Below are 16,018 nucleotides of genomic sequence, written 5' to 3' on the forward strand. Positions count from 1 at the left end.
AAACCGGTGGAAATGAGGGTTGCCATGTCCGCTTATTATAAGCGACTTTGGGCTTCTATAGTGCAGTTGCTTATTTAGGCTTGCTTCCAAATTTTATTATTATTCAAACCACGTGGTTCTCAAATATTTTCATGAAAATGTTTTGTGCCAGGGAGCATTTGTATTGTTAGAATGTTTCGAAACATATTCCAAATATTCCACATTTTATTGCAAGAGTTTTTGGCCTATAGCTGCTTCTTTTGGGCTTGTTTTCCTAGACCTGGTTGCTTATTTCTGTCACAAAGTATGGCAACACTGGTATAAACGCCCAACTTGCAGGACCCTCAATACTTCCATGTTCTTTCTTGCCCTCCAGGTCAACGATGTCCGATGTGCAGGTGTTTCTTGTTTCAAGGACCCATCAAATAATGGGACGTTAAGTAGAAAAGTTTAAGCTTCTAAAACTAACTCACAGAAGCAGGGCTCTTGAATGAAGCTTTCGTGCAATTCTCTCTCGTGTTCGGCGTGTAAAAGCAGAAGATTAAATTCAACCGTCTAGTCCAGTGTTTCCCAAACAGTGGGTCGGGACCCATTTGTGGGTCGCAGACACATATTTATGGGTCACGAGTAAATTTCAAAACATATTTTTTTTGAAAAAAGCAAAATGTATCATGAATTAAAAACACTAATAATAGAAATAAATAAGTAAAAGAAATCAAAGAAATTCCATAAATTAGAATCAACCCGTTGTCTGCTATTTTCACTATTTGGGGTCCCCGGCAAACGTCTAATTACTCTTTTGGGTCTTGAGCTAAAAGGTTTGGGAACCACTGGTCTAGTCGACCTTAAGTTTATCAGGAAAGTTCATGGTTGGCAGGGAAAAAATGCATATTGAAACATAATATTTCATTCATTTTCGAAATAATGACTCAACTTCTTGTTTGCCAGTGAGACCACCAAAACAGAACACAGATTTGATAGATAACAGGCAGTTCCATGTTCTGGCAGATAATGTGCCAGCCAGGCCTTGTCTTTTATTTATGTATTTTTTAGATATTGAGGAATTAATATAGTTAAAATGAATGGGTACATAACAATTTGGGATTAAATCGTGTGTGTGTGTGTGTGTGTGTGTGTGTGTGTGTGTGTGTGTGTGTGTGTGTGTGTGTGTGTGTGTGTGTGTGCGCGTGCGCGTGCGCGTGCGCCTCGCGCGCATGTGTGTGTGGCATTTTTCTCTCTCGGGTTAAATTAACACTCATTTCCAGGCTGACTGTAATATTCATTTCAGTTCCAATCTGTCACATATGTGCATATGACATGTTCCCACAAACACAAATTCCATTTAAAATTCTATTTTAGGGTCTGTGTTAAATTGATCTTCCTTCCCAGTTGTGCTAGTCTGTTCCTATAATCTCCTCCAGTCACCTATCATCTGTTTCACCTGATCCCCCACAGACTCGGGAGCTACATCTCATTTACGGTTGAGTTTGTTGAAATGCCAGGCGGTGAAAATGTCACCCATGGTACAACCACATACACCTATACATTTGCTCTCTTTTTTTAATGCTTACACTCTATGCAAATGAATGTTTCACCCCTCTAGGCTTGAATGAGTGAAGTATGGGGCTAAGACTGTGTGTGTGTGTGTGTGTGTGTGTGTGTGTGTGTGTGTGTGTGTGTGTGTGTGTGTGTGTGTGTGTGTGTGTGTGTGTGTGTGTGTGTGTGTGTGTGTGTGTGCAAATGCAGGCATTTGCAGACGTGTACATGCCCAGATTTATGTGCTCAGATTTATGTGCCGTAGTATAGTTTCACAACCAGGGAGTGAGAGAGTTTCCATTTGTGTGTGTGTGTGTGTGTGTGTGTGTGTGTGCGTGCGCGTGTGTGCACTTGCTCGTGTGTGTGTGCCCACCCGCCCTCATCTGCGCTTGAAGCTGCCGTTAGGAGCCTGCATTTGATTGAGTGAAGCCCAGTGCAGCTTGAACACTCCCTCTAATGGAAGAGAGGGGCCCAGCAGCTCCGTAATGCACTGACCCCAGAGCTTTTACTACACTGCCAGCTGATAAGTGGCAATATGGTGGATCTTATAAAAATTAACAAGACTGAGCTATGGGAGAATGGGATTGGAGGGTAGACAGGAGACAGAGGATGACGTCCCAGGCCCTTGTAAATATCAGCATGTATTTATACACACACTGTAAACTGTGTTAATCTAACTCTGAGAGTGTACAAAACATTTACCCTAATGGATCTGTTACATTTGTGTACACTCGGTTACAAATGGATAAATTAACATTGAGGATTTTGCATGCACACATGCCCGAGTTACAGCAACACTTGAATAAGAGTTTTATTGTCATCTGTGAGTGATTTGATATTGTTGTCGCTCAATTTTGGGAACATTTTACAGGATGACCTTTACGGGAAGGTTTATGTTAGCCATAATGTCTCTCAAGTCATTTTAATGCTGTTGAATTTATGAAAGCTGCCATAGATACAGGTACTGAACCCTACATGTTTGTCATCAAGATGACAGCAGCAGGGTCCTATCCAGCACAAATATTTATGTACAAATCCATAGACAATGTATGTATGTATGTATGTATGTATGTATGTATGTATGTATGTATGTATGTATGTATGTATGTATGTATGTATGTATGTATGTATGTATGTATGTATGTATGTATGTATGTGTGTGTGTGTGTGTGCGTGTGTGTGTGTGTGTGTGTGTGTGTGTGTGTGTGTGTGTGTGTGTGTGTGTGTGTGTGTGTGTGTGTATGTATGTATGTATGTATGTTTTTATGTGTGTGTGTGTGTGTGTGTGTGTGTGTGTGTGTGTGTGTGTGTGTGTGTGTGTGTGTGTGTGTGTGTGTGTGTGTGTGTGTGTGTGTGTGTGTGTGTGTGTGTGTGCGCGTGCCTGTGCCTGTATGTGTATGTGTATGTGTGTTGTGTGTTCAGAATATACACACTACTGTATGTTCAGTACTCTGTGTATATATACACAGTATATGTGCGTGCGTGCGTGCGTGCGTGCGTGCGTGCGTGCGTGCGTGTGTGTGCGCTTTCCTTTGTTAAGCTTGCTATGTGGCAAGCTCTGTCTACACAGTAAAATACCCAGAGTTCATTTAACTCTGAGAGTGTACAAAATGGACCCAAAGGATTTTACCGAGTACAATATCAGCCCAAAGTCAAAGAACAGTGTCACCCCTTAAACTTGGTTACGTGGCGTTCTATTGTGTTTGAGAAAAATGGACCCTGAGCCAGCCGGGACAGGGTGTTTTGAGGAGCCTTGGACTATCACATGCAAAATTGTATCACGTTGACACGCATCTTCTGTCTTAACGCATCCAAATCACATTCATTCCTGATTCAAGTCATTATTCCTGTGTGCCTCCCAGCACAACCTCCTTCACCTTTCTCACACAGAACCGGGTGCAGATTGTGTGTGTGTGTGTGTGTGTGTGTGTGTGTGTGTGTGTGTGTGTGTGTGTGTGTGTGTGTGTGTGTGTGTGTGTGAGAGTGTGTGCATTTGTGTCTGCTTATGTTAGTGTGTGTGTGTTAGTGTGTGTGTGTGTGTGTGTGTGTGTGTGTGTGTGTGTGTGTGTGTGTGTGTGTTTGTGTGTGTGTGTGTGTGTGTGTGTGTGTGTGTGTGTGTGTGTGTGTGTGTGTGTGTGTGTGTGTGTGTGTGTGTGTGTGTGTGTGTGTGTGCGTGCGTGCGTGTGCGTGTGTGTGTATTTGCACACGGCTACATTTGTTTGTGTGATTGTGTGTGTCTGTGTGCGAACGGCCATTGTCTGCTGCTGTTCCAGCAGGGACTCCAAAGTGAATTATTCATGCAAGATTTGAATACATGCAAATGGCTTACTCTCTGCTCTTGGCACAATTCCAGGTTACCTATGGCAACCGCGCCTTCAAGAAGCATCTTTCCCCTCCTCCTCCTCTTCTTGGGCCCCCGCCCTCCGCCCATGCTATCGCTCTGCCCAATGGTATTGTTTCGATTGTCGCAATACCAGGCTGGGTGGCTGCTCACTGTAGGGTGGCAGGCTATCCCACAATTCATAGTCAAGGTCAAGGGCAGAGGGGAGGAGAGACAGAGGGACAGTTGGAGGCAGAGAGGGCAGGGTGTCTCCATCCTTCCATCAGTCAGTAAGTCAGAGGATGACACTCTCACCACCACTGGTGGGGAAGAGGGGTTGGTGATGGTGGGTGGGTGGTGTACTACAACTCTGAGAAGGCACAAATTACGGGTCCATTTGGTTACATTTGTGCCTTCTCAGAGTTGATATACTGTTACATTTGTATACTCTGTTACAAATGGATCATCACTGTATCATGCATGCACTGCTACTGATTTTTAGTATCTCAGAGTTCATGCGCAGAAACGGACATGGATTCAGAAACAGGATAAGCTTTGTTCTCTTATTTCATCTGTTTCGGTGAGAATCCTGTATACCAAACACCTTTTTATTAAATGTATTTAAATATTCAGTGGAACTTTTATTTTATGAAGCTAATGTATATGGGATATGCTCATATTTATTAGTTTGGGGTTTTCACAAGCGCATCTGTAATACCTATACTTTCAGGAAAGTTACAGAGAATACTTAATGTCAAAATTAGATCATAATGTTTGTGTAAAAGAAAATGTTCTAAAAATGATATATGTATTATAATAAATGAATAAACATTCACCAATGAATAAACATGCGCCAACAATATGACACATTTGTAGAATTATGAAGTTAATGATTGTCATTACAGTGCATAGAAAGTTCAATGAATGTGAAGGAAATGGCAGTAAAACTGCCACAGTGAGAAGCTAGCAGAGGTCAAGTTCAGGGCATGGGGTGCTCAGAGACCTAACTAACCTGCATAATGGGTCTGCTTGCACAGAGAGCTTGACCCAAGCAGCTGCTCACTGCTGCCATCTACTGACACGAGGCAGACAGGTAGAACTCAGCTAAATGCATTCAAACAATTAAATCAAATTTCTATATCACAATTGATCATAAGTTATTTTAGTTACGGTCATTGATTTGTCAAAAGATTTTCAAGTTCACATTTGAAATAAATTAATCTCCACATTTTTATATTTTGGACCCTGGAAATGTTCACATTTCACGTGTGCACAGAACATGCACTCACTCAAAATACATTTTGGCAAATAGTTTGCGAATATATATATACTAGAGGTTCGGGCCACTACGTGGCCCTCATACGTTGCACTGCCGATCCGACCAATATGTCCGAGTCATAATAGCGTTGGGGGCTTGGTCAGAATGTCTGTTGTTCCTGTCTGTGTCCCTTTTGTGGTCATATATGGAGATGTCTGTTTATGTCTGTCTACCAGTGTCCTTTTTATGGCCATATAGAGATATCTGTATCCGTCAGTCTTTACCCCTTTTATGCCCATATATGGAGATCTACTCGATGGCAGGCACCGCACTCCTTCGAGTCCTTGCCGCTGCCCGCGCCGAGTTTGAAGTCTGTCGGTCCCGTATATGCACATGACCATATATGGTCATAGTGGTCGATTCTGTGGCTCTGGACAACTGGATCTCTGTATGTCAGTCCTTGTACCTTTTTAGCCCATATATGGAGATCGCTGATGTCATCAGTATATGCCCATGCCCCCTGTTCTGCCCATATATGGAGCTGACTGATTTGTTTGCAGCTGATGACATGACAACACATTGTTATAGACAACGTAGCTGCATTGGGAACTCCTTATATGGCTATGGCTGAGTCAGAGTGACGTCAGAGGTCCACCGCCCTCCCATTAGCCAATTTTAATATAGGATAGGATATAATATATATTAAACTTTTAAAAAATATATATATTAAACTTTTTTTGGGTATTTTTAAGTCAATACATTTCTATTTGAACAAACAGCAATAATGTGGTGCTGTACCGCTTTGCCATCACATGGCTCCCTCAAGAGGACAAATTAATTCAGTTGAATGTAGTGATAAAACATCTTTATTACAGCAAATTGTCATTTTGCTTTAAAGCAGCACAAAGCAAATAGATCTCTCATTAGAAATATTGTATTTTGATATTTAGGTTTACATTGACAATCATGATTGTTAATACTTTGAATAGCTGAAGTGAGAGCTTTGGCATGTCAAGATTTTCAGGTGAACAGTGCCAGCAAGCAACATCATGAATATCATGGATATGCTCTCTACAACAATATAAGCACAGTAGGAAATACAAACCATATCTCAATATATACAAACTCTCCTACATATTAATTTCTCAAATAGTGGACACATAAGACAAACACGTTGGATTGATATTGTACAACAACAGTACCTCCGCAGCCCCGCTGACAAGATCCCTGACCCAACAATCATTCCAATTCATTCATTCCTCCTTGGCACCTTGATCAAATGGAAAATTAAAACACTTTCCTTCATTTATCTTTGTGCATTGTACAATAAAGCAAATGGGAGCAGTGCACGATCACCGTTTCTCACAGAAAGATATAACAGGTTACTGATTAAATGTTAAGGTATAACAGTCAGCTTGAAAATCCGAGGTCACTATAGGCTATTAAAATAATCAAAAAGACCAAAAGCAGCAATATATGATAATAAAAGGGGGGACGGACAACACAAAGATACAAACATAAAATCCACTTGAAACTTTTTTGATCTGCTCATAGTCAAATTAAAAGGCAGGTGCATTGACTCATTAACCACTGTCAACCTGGTGTCCCTATTTAGGGCATGTATAGCCGATTTACACAAAAATAGTGAGAATAGCCGATCTACGAGCTCAACCCATCGCGCTGCAATGCATTATGAGCTGGTAAACCGGCTATTTTCACAAATTCCGTGCAACGCCATTGTACGAAGTATAAAGAACGGCTTAAGTGGTTACCGCAACACAAATTGTCCTGGGACTATCATGGAACCATCTTCCACAGAATCCACACAAAGTAATTTACTCTTCTTCATCAATTGAATTAGTGTGATTGTACCATTATTTAAAATAATAACTTAGTTTTAAGTCAAGGGCCTTTGAACATTTAACAATCTGAAGCCAGTCTGAAAGTCTTTGTTTTTCCATCCATACACACAACCAATTAGTGTGAAACCTGGCTGTAGTGTCGATGCACGTAGCAGAAGCTGTATATCTGTGTGTACATATAGACCCCTGACCCCACTGTCCATGCATACCCAGTCCAATGTATCCTGTCGAAACAGAGTGCAGCAAAAATACCCCTGCAGTGACCGTCCCTCTATGTATGACTCAACCTCCACTGATACCTATAAGACACAATGGGCTCATGGGTTTTCTTTTCCTCTGGCGCCCTCTGCTGGCTCAGTGAGTGAAGAAGCCCATCTGGTGCAATTTGTGCAGGAGGTTGTGTGTGAGATCAAACGTGGTGAAGCTGACCCCCACGGCAATGGGTCCCTTAAACCAGTTCATACTCAGGCCTTTGTAGAGTCCATGTATTACTCCCTCCTTTGTCACTATCTCAGACATGGTGGACAGAATTGTACCGTAGGACGATCCGGTGACGCCGGCAGTCTGCATACGCCGGCGAACCACATCTAATGGGTAAGAAGAGGACTGCCCAATCAGGCCGGCGCATGCTCCAAAAGCCAGTCGCTCGTGTGTGTACGGTTGGGATCTCTTTGTCTTGTCTAGAAAAGAATGGTGGGAGGAGAAACAATGACAGACGAAGACATTTAACTCGGTGGCGATCACAAAACAATATATGCAATCGTTCAATTTAATAATCTCCTCTCTGGGGCGTTTACAGTAACAATTGAAAATTCCAAGGCACTTGACCAACACTGAATGCAGACATACCTGCGTGTAGTTTTTTCAGGGTCTCGTAGGTGAAAAATGTGATGCCTGCGTATGGAATCACTCCCAGGATGGTGGGGACGAAGCCTCTGTAAAGGGTCTTCACACCCTCTTCTTGAGAGATTCGCACAAATACATGCAGGATATTACTGTACCTGTGGGGAAATACATTTAGAATAAACCAGAGTTGGTGTAGTTATAGTGTATGTAAATTGCATGCCCTGCATTTGTATTTTTTACTGGTCATGATATATGTGAGTGTTTACTCAAAATAAGTTCAATTAGGGTCTATAGATGACAACTGGAGAGGCCCATGCTGACGATGAAGGTTCAATGTTCTTTTATCTCTGGTGACCCACCCATGTCTTTCTTTACAGATTGTGACTTTGTGTTCTTATCACCTTCTACTACACCAACAGTACACAGTAAAGTCCTCAGTGTTTATCTAATTCGGTGTTAAAAAAAAGTCAATTTCGTCAAATGGACCTACAATATACAAATGTATAAACTGACACTGTAGATTTTACTGTGTTACTGTGTGTAGTTTTCCACAAAAAGATAACAGTGGTTGTTTCTGGGAAAGTAACAGTGATTGATTGAGTGCCTACATTTCTCTGGCAGTGACTGCCATCCTGGCTCGCACCATGTCCAAAGGGTACGTTAGCATTGCAGCTGTGGTGCCAGCTAGCGATCCTGCCAGGAAGCGGGGGAAAGGTGGCAGAGCTCTGGAATGGGCACACAGATAACATGTAAACACATGTGCCCTTCATACAATAATAACAACACACAATACAAAAAACGCACAGTTACTGATTTTGCAGTTATATAGCATTCATCTTAAAATCTAATACAAAAACGATTACACTTATAACTATTACAACTTATGACAATGTTAACGATGTAATTTAATATTGTGCATAAATATTAACACATTGAATGCCAGTCGCGTAGATCTACGCGAACCTATTTAAAGCCGCAGCGTGCCAGTCGCGTAGATCTACGCGAACCGCCGATTCCCATTGAAATTGCCCCAGGTGCACTTTCAGAATTTTTTTGATCCATTTCCGTTTCCGGTTTCCGGTCGGAAACAGAATTATTCGGGTTCCGGTTTTTTCGATCGTATCCGCTTCCTGTCTGGGATCCTGTTTAAAACTCGATTTTCTCGGTTGTTGTTTTTCTCCTCGCTGATCACTGTTTAGCGTTGATCCACTGTATCTTCAAGATGGCGGCTCGCATTTGGAAACTATTTTCGCTGGCCGTTTCTCACAGATCCGCTGTGTGTTTAGAACCAAATGAACGCGCACTTTTAACTTATTTAGCGAGGTCTGTGGCGACATGAAAAAAACAAAAAAACAACAATAAAACGCTGGCACTGGTGAGTACATTATGAGATTAAACTCTGGCATGGAATGTGTTAATCTTGCACATTATTATTACCAATATTATTATTATTATTATTATAATGACCACCACTCACTTTCCCTGATAGCCGTAGTAGCTCCCCAGAAGTTTTTTATACTCTTCATGGGAGCTGAACTGGATGGCAGCATAGGGGATGACCCGCACCATGGTGGCAGAGTTGCCCCTCCACAGGCCGAGGAACCCATCTTTCATGTATGAACAGTAGATGAGCCGGAATGCTTCCTAAGTACAATAAAGTTGGGGAAAGGGGAGATTGTCACTTAGCTTTCATGGACATAGTCAAAATGTATGCAGAATATGACCACAATAATCAAATGGGGTGGGGGGAATCCAATGATCAGAAGACAGTGAGTCAGTGAGTGAGTGAATAGCTGTTTGTTGGGCAGGTTGGACTATTGATTGGAAGGCCGACTCATTGTTATTGTGTGTGTGTGTGTGTGTGTGTGTGTGTGTGTGTGTGTGTGTGTGTGTGTGTGTGTGTGTGTGTGTGTGTGTGTGTGTGTGTGTGTGTGTGTTAACATATCCTATCCTATTTGACTATTTGATTATAATCAAATTACAATGATCAGTAGACAGTGTGAAAGGCACTGTGACTGATTGAAACACTGAGTGAGTGAATCTCGTTGTAATCTGGTCATCTCTTCCAGCATTGTTTCTTTTACTTTATTTCTTAGATATGATAGTCTAGACTAGAGAAACACTCGCAGCTCACAAGGAGCACATGGTCTGTGGCTGTGCACTAAATGGCCAAGCCACCAGGCACCACTGGCGGGTGGCAGAAAATGTACAAAGGAAGGCACATCCAAATGATAAACACCAGGTGCTGTACAGCGCATGGGGAAAAAGACAAAAAAAGAAAAAGAAAAAAGGAGTTCTGTACACCAGACAATGCTCCCATGGAAATGTGGTGCTGTATACCAGTGGTTCTTATTGATACTTAAATTATTGGTACTTTTAAAAGTAATACAACAGAAATGTTAATATTGATTAACCTGTGTTTGTGTACTGGCATCTGTTTAGTTGGTACATCAGGATTAAATGAAGTATTCATATGTATAAATGATCTAAACTCACCTTAGCAGAGAACCTCTTTGTGGACACTGTGACAGAACAAGAGAGAAGGCGTTAAACCACATACTTTCCCACAGGCTAAACATCTACTAAGAGGATTAGCAAGTACTCAAAAACAATCACAGCAGTGAGTGCAAACTCCACCTATTACAAATACTGTAAAGACTGTAAATTAGATAGTTATACTTAGTCTATAACAGTTTCAACAATTATGGAATTCTGTGCAAAATACACATATACAAGTGACATGTGCTTGCCTTGGAAAATGATCTTGGTTCGATCCAGGGGAGCAATGATGGTTTTGGCCACAGCTCCGGCAAACGCACCACACACAAGGGTATCCAACACTGTCCATCTTCGCGTAAAGTCCTGCGTAAAGTACGTACACAAGGCACAAGGACAGACATATATTGTATTACTAATACTTAGGATCATTCCATGGACCTGACCACAAGCCTAATTTTAACCCTAAGCCTTATTTATACTCTGTTGCACACATACAGTGTCTCTCATCGTAAATGATGCATTGCTAGCGTGAAAATCAGTCAAAGTCATTTTTGACAAGTGATAGGCTGGCTTCATCCATAAGCCAGCCCTACAGCAAAGGTCGCCGAGATCGGGAGTCGAACCCGCGACACGCTGTAAAACTGCATCACCAGCATATGTGGTATGCGCCTGGACCACTAGGCCAGCGGACGCCCCAAGCCATCCCTATTCTAAACCTTAGAGTACACAGAATATACAGTGTGGAGGAGTTCCCCCATTTTTCTATATTTTATCAGAGAAGACAAAACACATTAACACACATACAAGAAATAAAACAGCAGACCATAATATAAATTAAAGTGTGTGTTTTAGTATAGTGTTAGATGGGGACAGTACCTGCAGGCAATTTATTTTACTGCCAGTGGAACTTGACCTGTTTTAGCACGTAGACATAACCCACTTCCCATTCAACTGCATTAATCAGCTCTTCTGTCAATTTATGGTTCAAAGCCAGTTCCAAAGTTTCTCATTATAGGGCAGCATCATTTGGAGTAATATACACCACTGGTTCTCAACGTGGGGTCCAGGGACCCGCAGGGGACCTTGAAAGGGTTCCAGGGCTAAATGATTGATAGTTACAAACCATGTTAATTGATCATTACAGGTTTGTAACTCAAAGTGTACAAATGGAACAAAAAAGACCCTCACAGCCACCAAGGTCCATTTGATTCCATTTGTACACTCCCAGACTTAGATTTATATTGAGGAGGTCCCAGTATCAAATGGGGGTCTGAGGCCTAATGCATATCAAACTGGGGGTCCTTGAAATGAAAAAGGGTTGAGAATCACTGGTGTACCACACTCAAAAACGACAGCAGCTGGAAAATCTGCACGTGACTCCAAGGTACAGCAACACACCCCTGCTTGTGCCACAAGTGATGACACGTCTCCCACCCGAGGCATCTTCCTTAAGGGTTTGTGCCAGTTGGACCCAATAAACAGGCCCGTTATCTGATAAGAGAGACTTGACACACATTTCAAAAACATGTTGTTTCGTAACTATCGTTATTCGGGACAGCTTGTGCATGACCACAGCCGGAAGTAATGATTCTTTTGTTTTCTTCCACAGCTGACACGACTGGAGGGATGATTTAGGATTGCATTACATTTTATATAGCACGTGCTGTAATGCAGCTTATTATGTTATTGATCGGATCGGTGTCAGTAGAGGTACAGTGAGGTACTGGGTACTCCTTTGCAGCAACACCCTGCCATATGCTCACAAATACAAATTGACCTCAGGTAGCTGCCCAATACATTAGCGGAGCGTTATACACATTATGCACATCAGCAGAGGGGTTAACACATTTAGACCTGAGGCCGATTCTAAAAACGCCTTCTAAATCCTGACCTAAGTTTTCTGAAAAACTTTAAATATTTATTAAAAAATAACAAAAAAATTATATTGCTATATACTGTACATAGCAACAACAACCCCAAAAGGGGTTCCCGGATTGAAAGGTATACAGTAGTTAAGTATGGGGGTTCCCGGTCTAAATGGGTTAAGTGCTAGTCATAGTTTGAGACAAGTAGAACGCACACACCAAGCCAAGATGACCATCCCCCAAAACAAACAGGCAGTGACATCCAGCAATCTAATGGCACCACCAAGCTGTTATGTACTGAATCTAATCTCAAGGCTATTGCTGCCCTTTATGCAACTTTTAGATTTACTCATTATTAAGTAGTTAGATGTCATTAGTTGTGAAATATTCTAAAGTCCTTAGTTGCTGCAGTCATTCACATTCACCCTTAAGAGAACTAAAAGGTCAGCTTTGACCCTATACTGTAAGTGCTTGAGAAAACCTTCTAATCTGCTTTAACCAAAGCTGCCCGTTTCTCCACAAACTGATGATAGACCAGTTGATTATTGGATTATGAAGTACTTCACTGAGTGACAGTTCCAATAATCTAATAAACCATGTCAAAACACATAACATCGCTGTCGGGTGGCAACCTTGTAGTTCCAAAACTGTTACTTTTCAGAAAATGGATCATATCGTTGCTGTCAGGCAGAAACCTCTTATCTCCATGTTTTTGTGTTCTTTCAAAAACAGCAAATTAATGCCCTACTTGACCATTCTACAGCGTCACACAAAAGTAGTAAAAGTAACAACTCTACAAGCTCGAAAAGCTGTGCGAAGCGGCGCGTTTTGAGCTTGTCGATCAGCTACTTTTGCTGTTTTTGAATTTGAATCCTGAAAAGTAACCGTTTTGAACATATGCGGTTTCCACCCGACAGAGACTACATATTATGTAGTTATGAATTAATCACAAGCTCGTTTACACTTTTCATTCGTTTAATATATTATGAAACCCACAGTCAGACTTCCTACTTGGTGAACATTCGCAACAACGTCATACAATGGAGTATAAAGTAATGCAGTTATTAAATTGGTTTCTGCCCGACAGCAACAATATAAGGCTACTAACCCTCTGTGTATACTTTCAGCATGTGCAATACTTAATGTAATGTATTTATCTATCGACCTACGCTACATTGTACATTATATAACTTATATAGTTTCTAGTGCTTGTCTTTATATTTAGAGTAAATTATTGAATTGAAATGTTTATACTGTTGCTTCAGCATAATGCACCAACCTGACCTGAGACAAACCCATTGCATGTGCATTGCGCAAACAATAACTGTCAATAAAAAAATTATTCAGTCACAATAACTGTATAAGTAATTATATCGACATTTTTCAATTTTCAATACTTTTACTTCTACTCCACTACCTCTCAGAGACAAATATTGTACTTTTACTCCACTAATTATTTGATAACTTTAGTTACTAGTTACTTTGTAGATTTTGATTATTATTACAAAACCACTTATACAGTATATATACTTTGGCAATTTGAAAATAGCCGATCTACAAGCTCTTGTAGATCTGCTATTTTCAAAGGATTATTATAAATTTTACACATTTGAAAACTTGTGAAATGTTACCTTCTGCATAATAAGTACTTTTGCTTTTAGTACATTTTGATACCAATACTTTTGAATACCTTACTTTTACAGAGTATTTTTTACATTGCAGCATTGATACTTTTCCTTAAGTAAAACATTTGAGTACTGGTAGAGAGAAATATACTCACTTTTGCTTGACTGGAGGGTGGCAGAGACAGCACTGTGGCTGGAGGTACTGGTAATGCTCTCTGGTGCTCCTGCACACTGTGGGCCATATCATTTGTATGTGCCCTTGACTGTGAACTCATTCAGTCAAACACAACCAGCGCGAACCCCTACACAAAAAAATAGAACAGAACAGAACAGAACAGAACAGAACAAAGAATGAAGACAGAGTGTTTCAACTAACTATTTCCCATCTGATGCTATGCTCACGCACCTTTATATCTCATCTCAGGTCCTGTATGGAAATATGTAGATCATTTGTTTGTTGTATTTGATTGCATCACCTTTGATTGCATCTCCCCCCCCCTCTTTTTGATTGCATCTCCCCCCTCTTTTTTGGGCTATATGTGAGGTTTGGATTTTGCACCCCCCCAACCCTGCGCTGTGATTGGCCACCAGTGTACCCCCCTAACCCTGCACAGTGATTGGCCAATCACAGTCTATTCAGGACTGTGATTGGCTAGTGAAACATGACACATGTGCATAGCCCTATAAATAGGACTATGCACTTAACTTTTTTAAGTTAGGGGTGTACAATGGTTGGTCCACAATATTACTTTTCTTTAAGTGAACTTCCATCACTGTGATGACCACTGTGACCACACCGCCCACTTCACACTGGGTGTGATTTTTTTCTCCTATGTAAATAACAATACGAAAACTAGTTTCACCCACTCTTTTACTTCTGTGACAATAAAGCTGATTCTGATTCCCTAATGGCAGCCCGTCTTGTAAACATGGCATCACATTACAGGTTAAGACACCATTGTTTGCTCTGCATAGTCTACACAGAAACAGGGTAAAGCATTTACTCAGTTGACGAACAGGAGGACAGCTAATCCAAATTGCCCAACTAAAAAAAACGCACTCAAATGAATGGGCTGCTGGGTGGTGATTAATTAAAGCAGATAAATCAAACTGCGCAGCATTGAAAGGATAATCACACAAGAGGCCTTTATATGGTATCACTATACTAAACATTAGATTATTTTGTTGTCTGGACGATCCTTACCTCTTGATTCCGTGCATGGAACAACTGTGTTTACAATCAGTCGTCAGTCATTCAACGGCAGTTTGTTTGCAGACATAGTTGTTTTGTTTGCTTTCTGGAGGCTCGTTAATGTCTGTCTGGCAACACGCTGTGTTGTGTATATATAATAGGCTATATTACCACGTCTTGCACGGTTTTTGGTGGTTTTCTTTTAAGACGTTTTCCTGAAGGTGATCTAAAATGACAGATGTCACCGCGCTGCCACGGGGAAGGTGACCTATATTTAGACGTCCAGTCCACCGCACAACATTTCTGCACGGAGTTGCTGGCTGGCTGGATATTATGAGCACCAGGCAGCTCCAGCTTGTTTTGGTTGGCTTTCAATGGCTTATCGCCAGAACCAGTGTTGCCAGATGTTGTGAGAGAGATAAGCAACCAGGTCTGTGAAAACAAGCCCAAAAGAAGCGACTATGAGCATACCTGTGCAGCTGTACACATCAGCTATTTGAAAATAGCCGATCTACAAGCTGAAATAAAATGTGGAAGATTTGGAACATTCTAACAACTCAAATCTGGTACGGGGCTCCCTGGCACAAAACATCTTCAGCTAAATACATTGTATATTAATGTGTGGGTCCGTGACGAAAATGTTTGAGAACCACTGATTTAAACAACATTTAGGATGGAAGTCCAAATAAACAAGACCCAACTATAGCTACTTTACAGAGTAAAAAGTCGCTTATAAGAAGCTGACATGGCAACACTGATCAGAACGAGGAGCACGTAGGCTTCTGTTTTGGACTACAATGCCCAGGAACAAATGGAGTCGTTATGAACTATCGCGTGGACAACTACAGTCCTGGGTTGCCAGATTGTGGTTGGCGATGAAAGCACAAAGCAGTTATTTATGTTAGAAATAAATACACTATCATTTAAATCCCAGATGTGTTTTCTCACATAACGGTACACGTGAATGGGCACATGTTATTGATGCTGTCAAAGTATGTTTCTGTATTTTTTTTCTATGTACAGTTGCCTTTAAGAC

The 16,018-nt window shown here is 41.1% G+C and overlaps 1 protein-coding gene across 1 annotated transcript; it reads right to left on the minus strand.

The window, feature by feature from the left end:
* Positions 1 to 5,949: 5,949 nt before the first annotated feature.
* Positions 5,950 to 15,361, minus strand: LOC308086507 (mitochondrial coenzyme A transporter SLC25A42-like). The gene is made up of 8 exons (XM_080430062.1): positions 14,995 to 15,361; positions 13,946 to 14,092; positions 10,552 to 10,663; positions 10,298 to 10,323; positions 9,279 to 9,445; positions 8,410 to 8,526; positions 7,805 to 7,956; positions 5,950 to 7,635 (listed from the first exon to the last, which is right to left on the minus strand). The coding sequence occupies exons 2-8, from the start codon at positions 14,063 to 14,065 to the stop codon at positions 7,310 to 7,312; spliced, it is 1,020 nt and encodes a 339-aa protein (XP_080286188.1). The 5' UTR covers positions 14,066 to 14,092; positions 14,995 to 15,361; the 3' UTR covers positions 5,950 to 7,309.
* Positions 15,362 to 16,018: the final 657 nt, after the last annotated feature.

This window comes from Gymnoscopelus braueri (assembly GCF_963280865.1).
Source record: "Gymnoscopelus braueri genome assembly, chromosome: 6".
NCBI classification, from domain to species: domain Eukaryota; kingdom Metazoa; phylum Chordata; class Actinopteri; order Myctophiformes; family Myctophidae; genus Gymnoscopelus; species Gymnoscopelus braueri.